The 13213-nt window shown below is 38.2% G+C and overlaps 1 protein-coding gene across 1 annotated transcript in view; it reads left to right on the forward strand.

Annotated features, from left to right (window-relative positions):
• The window catches only part of LOC138173920 (serine/threonine-protein kinase VRK1), a 143300-nt gene that overhangs the window by 108505 nt on the left and 21582 nt on the right, over positions 1-13213 (forward strand). Inside the window, exon 11 of the mRNA XM_069103974.1 lies at positions 2405-2583. Coding sequence (XP_068960075.1) covers positions 2405-2583 — 179 coding nt within the window. The remainder of the gene's footprint in view (positions 1-2404; positions 2584-13213) is intronic.

Here is a 13213-nt window from a genome sequence, read left to right on the forward strand (position 1 = left end):
TCTTTCTACTTTTTTTGGCCAAAAAAAAGTAGCATAGTGTCTGACACATAGTTAAGTACTTAATATTTAATTGATTCTGAAAAAGAAACACATCCATCTAAGGAAGGATTTATCTACACCAAAAAAATTACTGATCCCCAAACTAGTGAAGTAAATAAAAGTATACAAACAATACAGATTCATCCTTTAAAAAAAAATAAGCAGATCCAGAGAAATATCTGTAATCCCCACAACCTTTCCATAAAAAATAGCTCAACGTGCTCACTACTGAATCCATTTAGTCTACAAATCTCTTTCAAGAATTCCCTCTTTTGGGGTGGCCAGGTGGTGCAGTGAGTAAGAGCACTGGCCCCAGCATCGGGAGACCTGGGATCGGTTCTGGCCTCAGATACTTGGCACCCACACAAAATAACTGGCTGTGTAACCTTGAGCAAGTTACTTAACCCCAATTACTTAAAAAAAAGAAAAAGAATTCCCTCTTTAAATACAAAACTTTATAGAGTGATTTACTCTTTTATATGGCCAAGATACACACACACACACACACACACACACACTCTCTCCCTCTCTCTTTCTCTCTCTCTCTCTCTCTGAGGTTTTCTTTTTTATGTTCCTTGTAATTGTTGTAGAGTTATTCTTTTCTTTTTGTTTGAACTCCTGGACATTTTAGAATGTGTAATAATCTCTTTGCCTTCTGTTAACTCACATCTTCCATTTTATTTCCTGATTTCAGACTTTGTTCCAGGGTCAACTTTACCCTGTCTCGTTCTCTTTTTAGAGTTGGTGTGATCAGTTATTGTGTTTTTGACTTTGATTAACTGGGTTTTCTGCTTGCTGTGGTGTCTTCATTCAGAATGCTGGTAGATTTGGAGCTCCCCTGGATGTTCTAGCTTCAGAGCCCACCACTGTTGTGCTATGAACTCTTGGAGCTCCTAGAGTGTCTGGGTCTGAGTGTTGCTATCCTGTCGTTGGTGCTGTTGACTTTGGGCCTCCATTTTTCTCCTTAAAGTGTTGCAGGCTTCCAAGAAACCTGGAACTTCCTTTTGCAATCCTTCCAGTCTTCCTAGCCCTGGGTACAAATTTTCAGACTTTAGGTGCCCCTATTAGCTTTCTTGGTAGATTGTTTTGACTTTGCCCTCATCTTCTGGATGTCTTTCTATGTGAGAATCAGACTGGATAAAAGCATTTACTTTTATTTTATTTTATGGTATTTTCCTTTGGATTTCTTGGTCATTGTTTAATTTGTGCCTATTTTAGGTCTTTGCTGGAGTACATGTGCAAGAATTAGCCTCCCCTGAGATAGTTTATTTAGCCATTTTAAACAGGAAGTTCCATTATTTAGCATTTATAACTTTTCTCAACCAGGCCCTGACTTACCTTTCCAATTTTATTTCGAATTATGTGTACAGGTTGTTTCTACTGCTGGAAAATAAGCTCTATCACTATCCTCTTCACCTGGTATCCATTTTGTATTTACTAATATATGTACATGTTTTTTCCCTGATGGAATATAAACTCTGTGAAGGCAAGGACTTTGAATTTTGTCTTTTTGTCACTGGCGCCTAGTACAATGCCTGGAACAAACAAAGAACATGTTTATTGTGTGCTTCATAATTGATTATTTTAGTAAATGGCATAATATAATGGTCATTTAGACCTAATTTCTGCCAGACTGCTTTCTGGTTCTCCAATCAATTTTTGTTGAATAAATTGCTGTTACCCCAGTAATTGGTGTTCTTGGGTTTAACAAGCACTACACTATTGTGTTCGGTGTTTTCTGGAGCTTGTTTACTTAATCCCTTCCGTGGATTAGCTTTCCTATTTTTGGTAATAAGTACTTTATTTAGTTTAAAAAAATGTGTTTTTGGGGCGGCTAGGTGGCGCAGTGAATAGAGCACCTTCCCTGGAGTCAGGAGGACCCGAGTTCAAATCTGGCCTCAGACACTTGACACACTTACTAGCCATGTGACTTTGGGCAAGTCACTTAACCCCAATTGCCCTCCAAAAAAAGCAAAAAAAAATGTTCTTATAACTCTTAAAACTTTCCTGTTATTTCTATAAAAGTGTTTTTAATAGTCTTTTTTTTATTGATGTCTCAACTGTAGCATGGTTTTTAGAACATAAGGGAAAATACATTTTTTCCTAATTTATTAACCCTACAGTTCCTGAATCCAAATTGTACTTTTTTCTCAGTAAGTGAATTTTTAAAATTCGGGGAATTTTTTTCAAATATATTAATGTCTTGAACATATATTATATATTAATATATTAATGCACAGAACTCTAAATATGATAAATTTAATCATGTTGAAAAATACAATAAATTATATTGGCAAATGATTGCATTGGTTATGGTAAAGATGAATAAGTTAAGAAAGAAAAATGTGATTTATTTTTATTTTAGATGAAATTGCTAAGTATATGGAAGAAGTGAAATTATTGGGCTACACAGAAAAACCTCATTATCAGAATTTACGAGAAATTCTTTTGCAAGGGTTAAAGGCTACAGGAAATAAGGATGATGGCAAACTGGACTTGTGTATCTTGGAAAATGGAGATTTACTAACAAAAATAGGACCAAAGGTAATTTCTCTTATGATATAAATTATTTTTTGTATGTTTAAAAATAGTTATTGATGGTTTTGAAATTAGTTTTCATAACTGTAGAAGCACTGTGGGAGAATGAGAGATTTAGTCATATTTTTTCTTCAATAAGTAGGTTATTGACTAGTCAAATCTTTATTTTTATAATTTATAAGGGGAGGCATTTGTTATCTTAATATTCTATGTAATTGTCCATAATCATTTGTTTAAAAGATAACTCTGTGTATAAACAGTTACTTACTAAGTATATATTACAGAAATTGTTATATTCTTATTCACCTCTGCCAAAATTGAAGGTCCTAACATTTTAGGTTGAATTCAGCACCCTTGCAAAGATAGAGACTTTAACGAGCTTCTTAGAAATTCATTACTGTCTGTATGTGTATTAGTTCTCCTGAACTGTTCCTTCCTGCTCATCTTGTTTCCTCTTGTAGGGATTATGGAATGTTTATCATTTGTTCTTTATGATTTTGTGTTCCTCAAAAACAAATTACTCTATAAAGTTTTGTATTTAAAGAGGGAATTCTTGAAAGATTTGTAGACTAAATGGAGTCAGTAGTGAGCACTTAGAGCTATTTTTATGGAAACGTTGTGGGGATTGCAGATATTTCTCTGGATCTGCTTATTATTTTTTTTAAAGGATGAATCTGTATTGTTTGTATATATTTATTTACTTAAGTAGTTTGGGGATCAGTAATTTTTTTTGGTGTAGGTAACTCCTTTCTTAGATGGATGTGAGTTTCTTTTTCAGAATCGATTAAATATTAAGTACTTACTATGTGTCAGACACTATGCTAGGGTATCAGCACAATAAAATGGAATAATTTCTACTTGCAAGGAGCTTTCCTTCTAATGTAATTTAAGAAAAGTTTATCTCTCTATGGCTGACTTGGGAGGAGCTTTTTTAACAAGGGTGTGTTCCTTGAAACACAGACATACTTGGCACACACTTGGTTTAGTACCTGCCAGAATTTGTGTCCTGTTAGCACAGCCTTTGAAAACAAAGTGTTGCCACCATACAGTGATGAGATATTAGAATAGGACTTTTGTGGAGTGTGTTTATGTATTTATTATGTGTGTTTGTGTAATATATTATTATAACATGTAGTAATGTATATTATGTATAATGTAATATACACATTTGCATAAATATATGCTATATACACGCATGACCTTTTCTTTGAGACAGTATACTGTATTAAAAGATATTCAAAATTATACTGAGAGCCAGAAAGCTAATATATCACTTTTGACAAAAAAGTTAATGATTTAGCTAAGAAGCTATAGATTTTACTTATTTGGGCAAAAGGACCACATATATTTTTACTTAAGTGTATATGTGATTTCACCTATGTGACTGTCTTGTGTTGGTGCAGGTCACAACTCTTCTGTGATTTATCATTCTATGCTACGTATTTTTGTCCATATCCCTCTATAGATTCTTCTTTATATTTTATCTACTCATGGAGGCCTTCCTCTGTTTTTTAAAATATTTCATGGAAACCAAATCTCTCCCCACTCCAATGCATCTTCCACTCAGTTGATCTATCTAAAATACAGGTCTGACCATGTCATATCCCTGTTTAATAAACTCCAGTGGTTCACTGTTCTCTAGGATCAATTATAAAATCCTCTGTTTAATGTTTAAAACCTTTCATAATCTTCTGCCTTCCAGTCCCCCACTACCCCTCCCAATACTTTTCCAGTATTATGGCCCTTCTTATAGTCTGTGATCCAAATGACACTGGCCTCCTTGCTTGAACAAGAAACTCCTATCTCTGAATTCTGGGCTTTCTCATCAGCTTTATGCCATGCCTGGAATGCTCTTTCTCATCTCTGCCTTGTGTCTTCCTTCAGATTCCAACTAAAAATCCTACCTTTTACAGAAAGCTTTCCCCAGTCCCCCTGAATTCTAGTGTCTTTCCTCTATTGATTATCTTTAATTTATCCTATAGATAGTTTGTTTTTACGTAGTTGTTTGCATATGGTGTTGGCCATTTTACTGAGAGTTCTTTGAGAGCAGAGGCTGTCTTTTGTCCTTCTTTGTATCCTTAGTGCTTAGCACAGTACCTGGCACAAAGTAAGCATTTAATAAATATTTATTGACTGATTGACTTAAGCAGTGTGTCACTTTTGCTACATGATTGACCTATCTCTTTTGCTCCTGCTCTTATACACAGATGTCCATCTAACTATAGTCTATAGTCTATAGTCCATCTAACTATAACTACTGTGGATTTTGTAAATTACTTTCTGCTCAGATCATATCACTCAACTAGATAGTGGCTATAAAAAATATAATAGGTGGGTGGAGCCAAAATGGCAGAGAAAAGATATCAACTCCCCTGAGTTCTTCCCCAAACCCATCCAAACACTTATAAATAATTCCATAAAGCAGTTCTTGGAGCAGTAAAACCCACAGAAGGATGAAGTGAAATAATTTTCCAACCAAACACAACTGAGAAGTTCAGCAGGATAGGTTTGTTGCACCTGAGTGAGAGTGGAGCCCACTCCAGCACACTGTGCCAGCACAGATCGGGCCCCAGCAAACCAGTGGCAACAGCTGCTTCTGGTGCTCTCAGCTCACACACAGTAAAGTGCTTAAACACCTGGTTGGAAGATTATTGCTGGGATCTCTTTGCTAGCACTGAGGCAGGACTGTTGCTTTGCCTGTTCTTGGATCCAGGTCCAGTCCTGGCTGACAGTCCCAGGGCAAGGAGGAGCACTAGCACAGCAGAGCTTGTGCTACAGTGGAACCAGGGACCCTCATCACAGTTCCAGGGCAGAGAAGAGTGCTTGTGGTCACTCACAGATCAGAGTACAGGCCAGGACAGTGATAAACACACCTCTGCTTAAATCATAAAACCTTGGAATAACTGAAAACTTACAGGTCCCATGAATTTTTTTCTGGAAAAACTTGGGACAGTGCACCCTCTGCCCTGGAAGTAGAACTCTACTTTAGTAAGGAGTTACAAGTCAAGAAATAGATGGGGAAAATGAGCAAACAACAGAAAAAAAATTCTGACCATAGAAAGTTACTGTTGTGACAAGGAAGATTGCTGCTGCATGCTTTGCAGTTTTTACTTTGTTCTTGAAGAGAACTGTGACATCAAGGAGGTGACATGCAAGTGAATTGGATTTAAGTAAGAGAGTGCTATGCAAAGCCACCAGCTAGTGCCAGTGCACTGATCGTGACTATAAATATTTCTGTACAGTGCTCCATCACAAAATATAGCAGACTCTCCATGTAGACAGAACCAAAGCATTTATTTAGACACCAGAAAACAAAATCCCCAAACCAGTAAGCCGATTCCATCATGGCAGCAAAGAAGTTAATAAGCCCTAACAACACAGAGAGCCATAGCATCCTTTAGCCTTCCCACAAACTAGTACAAGATCAATATTTACTCACCAACCTGACTAACTTCTTCCCTGAGTGTCCTCTTTTTCCCACCATTTCGCTAGCTCTAATTACCAGCTTCCTGTGGACTCTGCCCCACCCTTCAGCAAATTTCTCCCATCATAGGTTCCATGTGACTACATTGAGCCTATTAGGGGGCAGAGTTTACTTTCAAAGCAGGGGAGGTCTTCAAATTCCTCTAGGCTTGTTAAGGGGCAGGGAATATCTTCAAATTCTCATTCACATTACACCAGCCTCACTTTCTCCTCCAGAGCCATCTGGGTACAGTGACCAGGTATGGATCAGGACAACTGGAGATGGCCTAGGATAACATGGGGGACTTTGATCTTTTCAAGCTAAGGTCTTTAACAGCTCTCAGTTTGACTGAGGAAGAACCCTTTCAGTGATTACTAAATAAAAATGAGGCAAAGAATGGCCTTTTTTAAAATAAAAAAAAAGTAGATCTGGAAGATGGCAGAGTAGAAACAGGACCTTCACGGCTCCCACTCTCACTACCCCCAATCCATGTAAAAGGGGACTCTGAACAATCTTTGGAGCTACAGAACCCACAAAATGACACAGAGAAGCTAACCTCAGCCTGGCAGGCAATAATTGGCTAGCACAGTGCTCTGGGAGCCCAGCCCAGCCCCACGAGGTTTTAGCCCCAGGGCGGGCCTGAATAGCTACTAGCTGGAGGGACTCCAGATCACCAGCAGCTGTGGTGGTCCAGAATTATCAACACATTGATGCTAAGGACAAAGTGAGAGGTCAGTGCAGTATGGATTTTGGGACCCGGTAGTTAGGAGTGCTTCGGCTTTTGTCCCCAGGGTGAGAAGCTGATGAGGGCTGCTGTGTAGCCTCCGCCACGTGGCAGCATCAGCTCCTGGCCTTCAGAGTATAGGGAGACCAAGCAACCAGTCTGACGTGTAATCACTCTTGTTTTAATCTGCTTGGATCTGAATTGCAGTCTAGGGTGGAGGTTCTGGGGTATGTGACCAGCTTGCCAGAGCATGTGGAGGCCTCAGAGAGGGCACCCAACTAATACCTCCGGCAGCTGAGAAAACCTCAGCATTTGGTATGAAGCTCCCCTGTATGGTAGCAGAGTCCTACTGTGGCAAAAAGCCCAAGAGTCAGGTAATTGAGTGGCAACATGCTCAGACAAAGGAAACAAAACAAATAGAAGGACCCAACATTAGACTCCTATTTGGGGGACAAAAAGGATAAAAGCATGGAACAGGAGGAAGACAAGGAAGTCAGAACTCCTGCACCAAAAATATTAAAGGAAAATACGAGCTGGTTATAGGCCATAGAGGACCTTAAGAAGCAAATAAGAGAAATGGAGGAAAAATTGGGAAGAGAAATGAGAACAATGCAAGAAAATTATGAAATGAGAGTCAACAGCCTTACTGAGGAAAATAATACCTTAAAAAACAGACTAACTCAAATGGCAAAAGAGGCTCAAAAAGGCAATGAGGAGAAGAATGCCTTAAAAAGCTGAATTTGCCAGATGGAAAAAGAATCTCAAAAACTCACTGAGGAGAATCATTGCTTCAGAATTAGATTGGAGCAAATGGAAGCTAATGACTTTATGAGAAATCAAGATGCTATTAAACAGATCCAAACAAATGAAAGAATAGAAGTCAGTGTGAAATATCTCGTGGGAAAAACCACTGACCTGGAAAATAGATCCAGGAGAGATAATGATCAAAGTAAGAACCTAGAAATCATCCTCCAGGAAGTTGTCAAAGAAAACTGCCCTAATGTTTTAGAACCAGAGGGCAAAATAGAGGTTGAAAGAATCCACCTATCACCTCCTGAAAGAGATCCCCCAAAGAAAACTCCTAGGAATATTATAGCCAGGTTCCGGAATTCCCAGATCAAGGAGAGAATATTACAAGCATCCAGGAAGAAACAGTTTGAATATTGTGGAAACACAGTCAGGATAACCCAGGATCTGGCAGCTTCTTCACTGAGGGATCAAAGGGCTTGGAATATGATATTCCAGAGGTCAAAGGAGCTGGGATTAAAACCAAGAATCACCTACCCAGAAAAACTTAGTATCATGTTTCAGGGGAAAATATGGTCATTCAGTGGAATAGAGGACTTTCAAGCATTCTTGCTGCAAAAAACCAGAGTTGAATAGAAAATTTGACATTCAGATACAAGAAGTAAGAGAAGCACGAGAAGGTAAAGAGGGAAAAGAAATCATAAGGAACTTATCAAAGTTGAACTATTAACATTCCTACATGGAAAAATGATAATTGTAACTGATGAAACTTTTCTCAGTATGAAAATAGTTGAAGGGAATATATATATAAATATGACTATATTAGAGGGTATATGGGCATATGAGTACATATGTGAATGTGTGTATATATGTTTACAGATATACATAGAGGGCTCAGGACCAATTTAATAGGAAGGGATGATACTTTTAAAAGGTGAAATTAAGAGGTGAGAGAGGAATATAACGAGAGGAGATGGGGAGAGATAGAATGGGGTAAACTATCTCATAAGGAAGAGCCAAGGGAAAATGGTTACAATGGAGGGGAAGAATAGGAAGGCAAAAGGGAATGGGTCAACCTTATTCTCATTAAATTTGCCTCGAGGAGGGAATGACACAGACACTAAATAGGGTATCTTACCCTCCAGGAGAGTAGGGGGGAAGGGTATGAGAGGGGGCATGATAGAAGGGAGGGACTTTGGAAGCACCCACTTTTGAAAAGGGACAGGTTCAAAGTAGAGAAGAAAACAAGTAGGAAGTGGGATAGGAGGGAGGGAAATATAGTCAGTCTTTTACAATGTATCGACTGTGGTAATGTTTTGCATTAGCTACACATGTACAACCTATACTGAACTGCTTATTTTCCCGGTAAGGGTGGGTGACTAGGGAGGAAGGGAATGAATCTGGAATTCAAAGTTTTAAAATCAAATGTTTAAAAAAATTATATATATATATATGTATATGTATATATATATATATACACACACACACACACACACGTACTATTTTTAATACTATTTTACATGTAATTGGGAAATAAGATATACAGGCATTGGGACATAGAGATCCACCAAGCCCTACTGGAAAACTCGAAGGGGATATGGGAGAAGATATAGGATAGAGCAGATTGGAGGAGGGGATATCCTGTGGGACTGGTATTTTGGGGTGGTGGGTAGGGGAAAAATGGTGAGAAAATGTGTAAAAAATCTGGTGGAAATGAATGATGTAAACTAGAGGTTAATAATGCTTTTTATTAATAATATACATAATATATTAATAATTAATAAAAGTTAATAAAAAGTTAAAAAAGTAAATCTTGGAGGGGAAGACTTCCTCAGGGTTTCTGGCAAAAACAGAAAAAAATGTCATTTAAATTCATTCTAAGTTACACTCATTCTAAGCCAAAACAGCAACCAAGGAGTGGTTGGCCTGGGACCAGAATGATTTGGGGTTAAGGCTGATCTTTAAGAGAAAAAAAAAAAGCAAAAACAAGGGGGAAAAAAAGGAAGATCGAAACACACACTCAGAAGAAGATAGCAGATTTAAAGGTCCTATATCCAAACCTCCAAGAAAAATATGAATTGGTCTTAGGCCATCAAAGAGCTCAAAAAGGATTTTGAAAATCAAGTAAGGTGCATAGGGGGAAAATTGGGAAGAGAAATGAGAGGAAATCATGAAAAACAAGTCAACAACTTGATAAAGGAGACACAAAAAAACACTGAAGAAAATAACACTTTTAAAAGTAGAATTGACCAAATGGGAAAATAGGTGCACAATTCACTGATGAAAAAAACTACTTAAAAAGTAGAATTGGCCATATGGAAAAGGAGGTACAAAAGCCTACTCAAGAAAATAATTTCTTAAATATTAGAATTGAACACAAGTGGAAGCTAATGATTGTAAAAAATAAAGAAACAAGGGCGGAGTCAAGATGGCAGAGTAGAAACAGTGCTTCTACTGGGCTCCTGCTCCCACCTCCTCTAATTCAATTTAAAATGACTCTAAACAAACTTTGGAGCTACAGAACCCACAAAATGACAAAGGGAAGCTAACTTCCCACTGAGGACAGCCGGGCAGGCCAGCAGGAAGCAGCCAGCTTAGGGCTCTGGGAGCCAAGCCCAGCCCTGAACAAACTGGAGGTTTTAGCCTCAGGGCGGCCACAACCAGCCCCAGCCACCACATGGCTGCTTCACAGCTCTTGGCCTGCAAATAGTAGTGGTACCAAGCAAATGAATGATGTAAACCAGAAGTTAATAAAGTATTTGATTAAAAAAATAACTAAAAAAAAATTCAAGAAACAATAAAATAAAACCCCTGAAACATGGGGGAAAAAAAAGACAATGTGACATATCTCCTTGGATAAACAACTGACCAGGAAAATAGATCCAGGAGAGATTGTTGCGGTTTAATCCCAGGGACTTCAAAAACTGTTGAGGTGGGGGCTCTGTCCACCCTAAAACTGTTGCAGTTTCATGATGTGTGATGGTACAACTGTCTCAAAGAATTCAGAGTCAGACCACTTCTAATCCAAGTATAGGCATTTATTGAGATTGACTCCTCTCATGAAGTGGGCTAAGTTCCAAGAGGAACCAGCAACTTTAGAGAAAGCAAGATGGATTTTTATAAGGTAGAGATGCAATTACACAACAGAACATTAATATTAAAAAGGCAGAAAGAGTTTGTTAAGGGATTAGGTAATGGAGGAGGGGTCCCATCTATGGTTTGGTGGTTAAACATTCTTGTCATTTTGCCCTCCAACTGGCTAGCTATTGTGGTCCTGTCTTGGGCTAGATGGATGATGTGATTGTGATTGAATACAATATCACACCTGTTTCTGTGGGAATGGGTCTGGGGGCAGTGACCAGGTAGAGGCAGTAGCTAGGCTCCCATTATATAGACACACCTGCTGTTTCTGTTAGAACTGAGAGTTCAGGGACACACCTATTGTTCCAGTGAGCAGTGAGGCATATACAAAGAAGTTAGGACCTTGGGGGGGGTTAAGTAGGTGCAGTGGGCCTACTGTTCACTAGGGCCAGGCCTATAATGAAGTTAGAATATTGGGGCTGGGGGCAGCTTTATTAGGATTCCATCAAGATTATTTAAAAATTATTGGATTTCCTGAAATTCACAATCAAAAAGAGCCTAGATACCATCTTTTAAGAAACTATGAAAGAAAACTGCCCCGGGTAAAATAGAAATCGAAGGAATCCACTGATCACTTTTTGAAAGACATCCCAAAATGAAAACTCCCAGGAATATTTTAATCAAATTCTAGAGTTCCCAGGTCAAGGAGAAAATATTGCAAGCAGCCAGAAAGAAACAGTTCAAGTATTGTTGGAGCCACAGTCAGGATAACACAAGATGCAGCAGCTTCTACTTAAAAGGATCAAAGGGCTTGAAATATGAGGGTAAAGGAGCTAGGATTACAACCAAAAATGACCTACCCAGCAAGACTGAGTATAATCCTTCAGGGGAAAATAAATGGATATTCAGTGAAATATTGGACTTTTCAAGCATTCTTGATGAAAACACCAAAGCTGAATAAAAAAAAAAATTGACTTTTAAATGTAAGACTCAAGAGCAGCATAAAAAGGTAAACAGGAAAGGGAAATCTTAAGGGACTTAATAAGGTTAAACTGTTTACATTCCTACAGTGGAAGATGATACTTGTAGTTCATAAGAACTTTCTCATTAGGGTAGTTAGAAGGAGTATATCTAGACAGAGGGCATAGGTATGAGTTGAATATGAAGGAATGATACCTAAAAAAGTAAAATTAAGGGGTGGGAGAAAAATGTACTGGGAGAAAGAGAAAAGGAGAATCATAATGGGGTAAATTATGTCACATAAAAGAGGTAAGAAAAAACTTTTACAGTAGAGAGGAAGAGGGGAGAGGTAAAGGGGAATTAGTGAACCTTACTCTCGTCAGAATTGACTCAAAGAGGTAATAACATATACAGGCAGTTGGGTAGAGAAATGTATCTTACCCTACAGGAAAGTAGGAGGGAAAGGGGATAAAAGAAGAAGGGGTGTATGATAGAAGGGAGGGTATACTGAGGGGAGGAGTAGTTAGAAGCAGAACACTTGAGGGAGAGGATGGAAAGAGCAAGAATAGGATTAATGGGGGTAAGGTAGGATGGAGGGAAATATAGTCAGCAATAGTAATTAGGAAAAAAAAATTTTGATGCAAATTTTGTTGATAAAGGCCTCATTTCTGAAACAGAAAGAGAACTGAATCAGATTTATAAAAATAAGAGCCATTCCTCAATTGATAAATGATCAAAAGATATGAACAGTTTTCAGATGAAGTAATCAAAGCTATCTATAGCCATATTTAAAAAATGCTCTCACTATTGATTAGAGAAATGCAAATTAAAAGAATTTTGAGGTACTACTTTATATTTGTTAGATTGACTAATTGAACAGAAAAGGAAGATGACAAATATTGGAGGGGGTGTGGGAAACAGACATTAATGCAGTGTTGGTAGAGTTGTGAATTGATTCAACCATTCTTTAGAGTAATTTGGAACTGTGTCCAGGGGGCTACAAAACCATGCATACCCTTTGACCTAGCAATACCACTACTACCTCTGTATCCCAAAAGATATTTTATTTTATTTTATTATTATTTTTTTTAATCGGGGTTAAGTAACTTGCTCAAGGTTACATGGCCAGTTATTTCTGGGTGTGGTGCTAAGTATCTGTGCCCGGATTTGATCCCCAGGTCATCCCGACACTGGAGCCGGTGCTCTTACTTGCTGAGCCACCTGGCCGCCCCTCAAAAGATATTTTAGAAAAGGGAAAGGACCTATAATGGTACAAAAATATTTGTAGCAGCTCTTTTCTGGTGGCAAAGAATTGGAAATTGAGGGAATGCCCATCACATGGGGAATGGCTGAACAAATTGTCCTATCTGATTGTAATGGAATGCTATTTTGTGATAAGAAATGATGGGCAGGATATTCAGAAAAATGTGGAAAGACTTACATGAACTGATACAAAATGAAATGTACTATGTACAAAGTAATAGCAATATTGTAAGACGATTAGTTGTGAATGATTTGGCTCTTCACAGTAATACAGTGATCCAAGACAATTCTGAAGGACTTAACGAAAAACGCTATCCATCCCTGAGAAAGAACTGATGGTGTCTGAATACAGACTGAAGCATACTTTTTAAACTTTATTTTTGGGGGGGGGGGCGGGG

The sequence above is a fragment of the Petaurus breviceps genome, unplaced genomic scaffold (assembly GCF_028583685.1).
Source record: "Petaurus breviceps papuanus isolate PSGF00001 unplaced genomic scaffold, PetGlider_PUasm1.0 67, whole genome shotgun sequence".
NCBI lineage: Eukaryota > Metazoa > Chordata > Mammalia > Diprotodontia > Petauridae > Petaurus > Petaurus breviceps.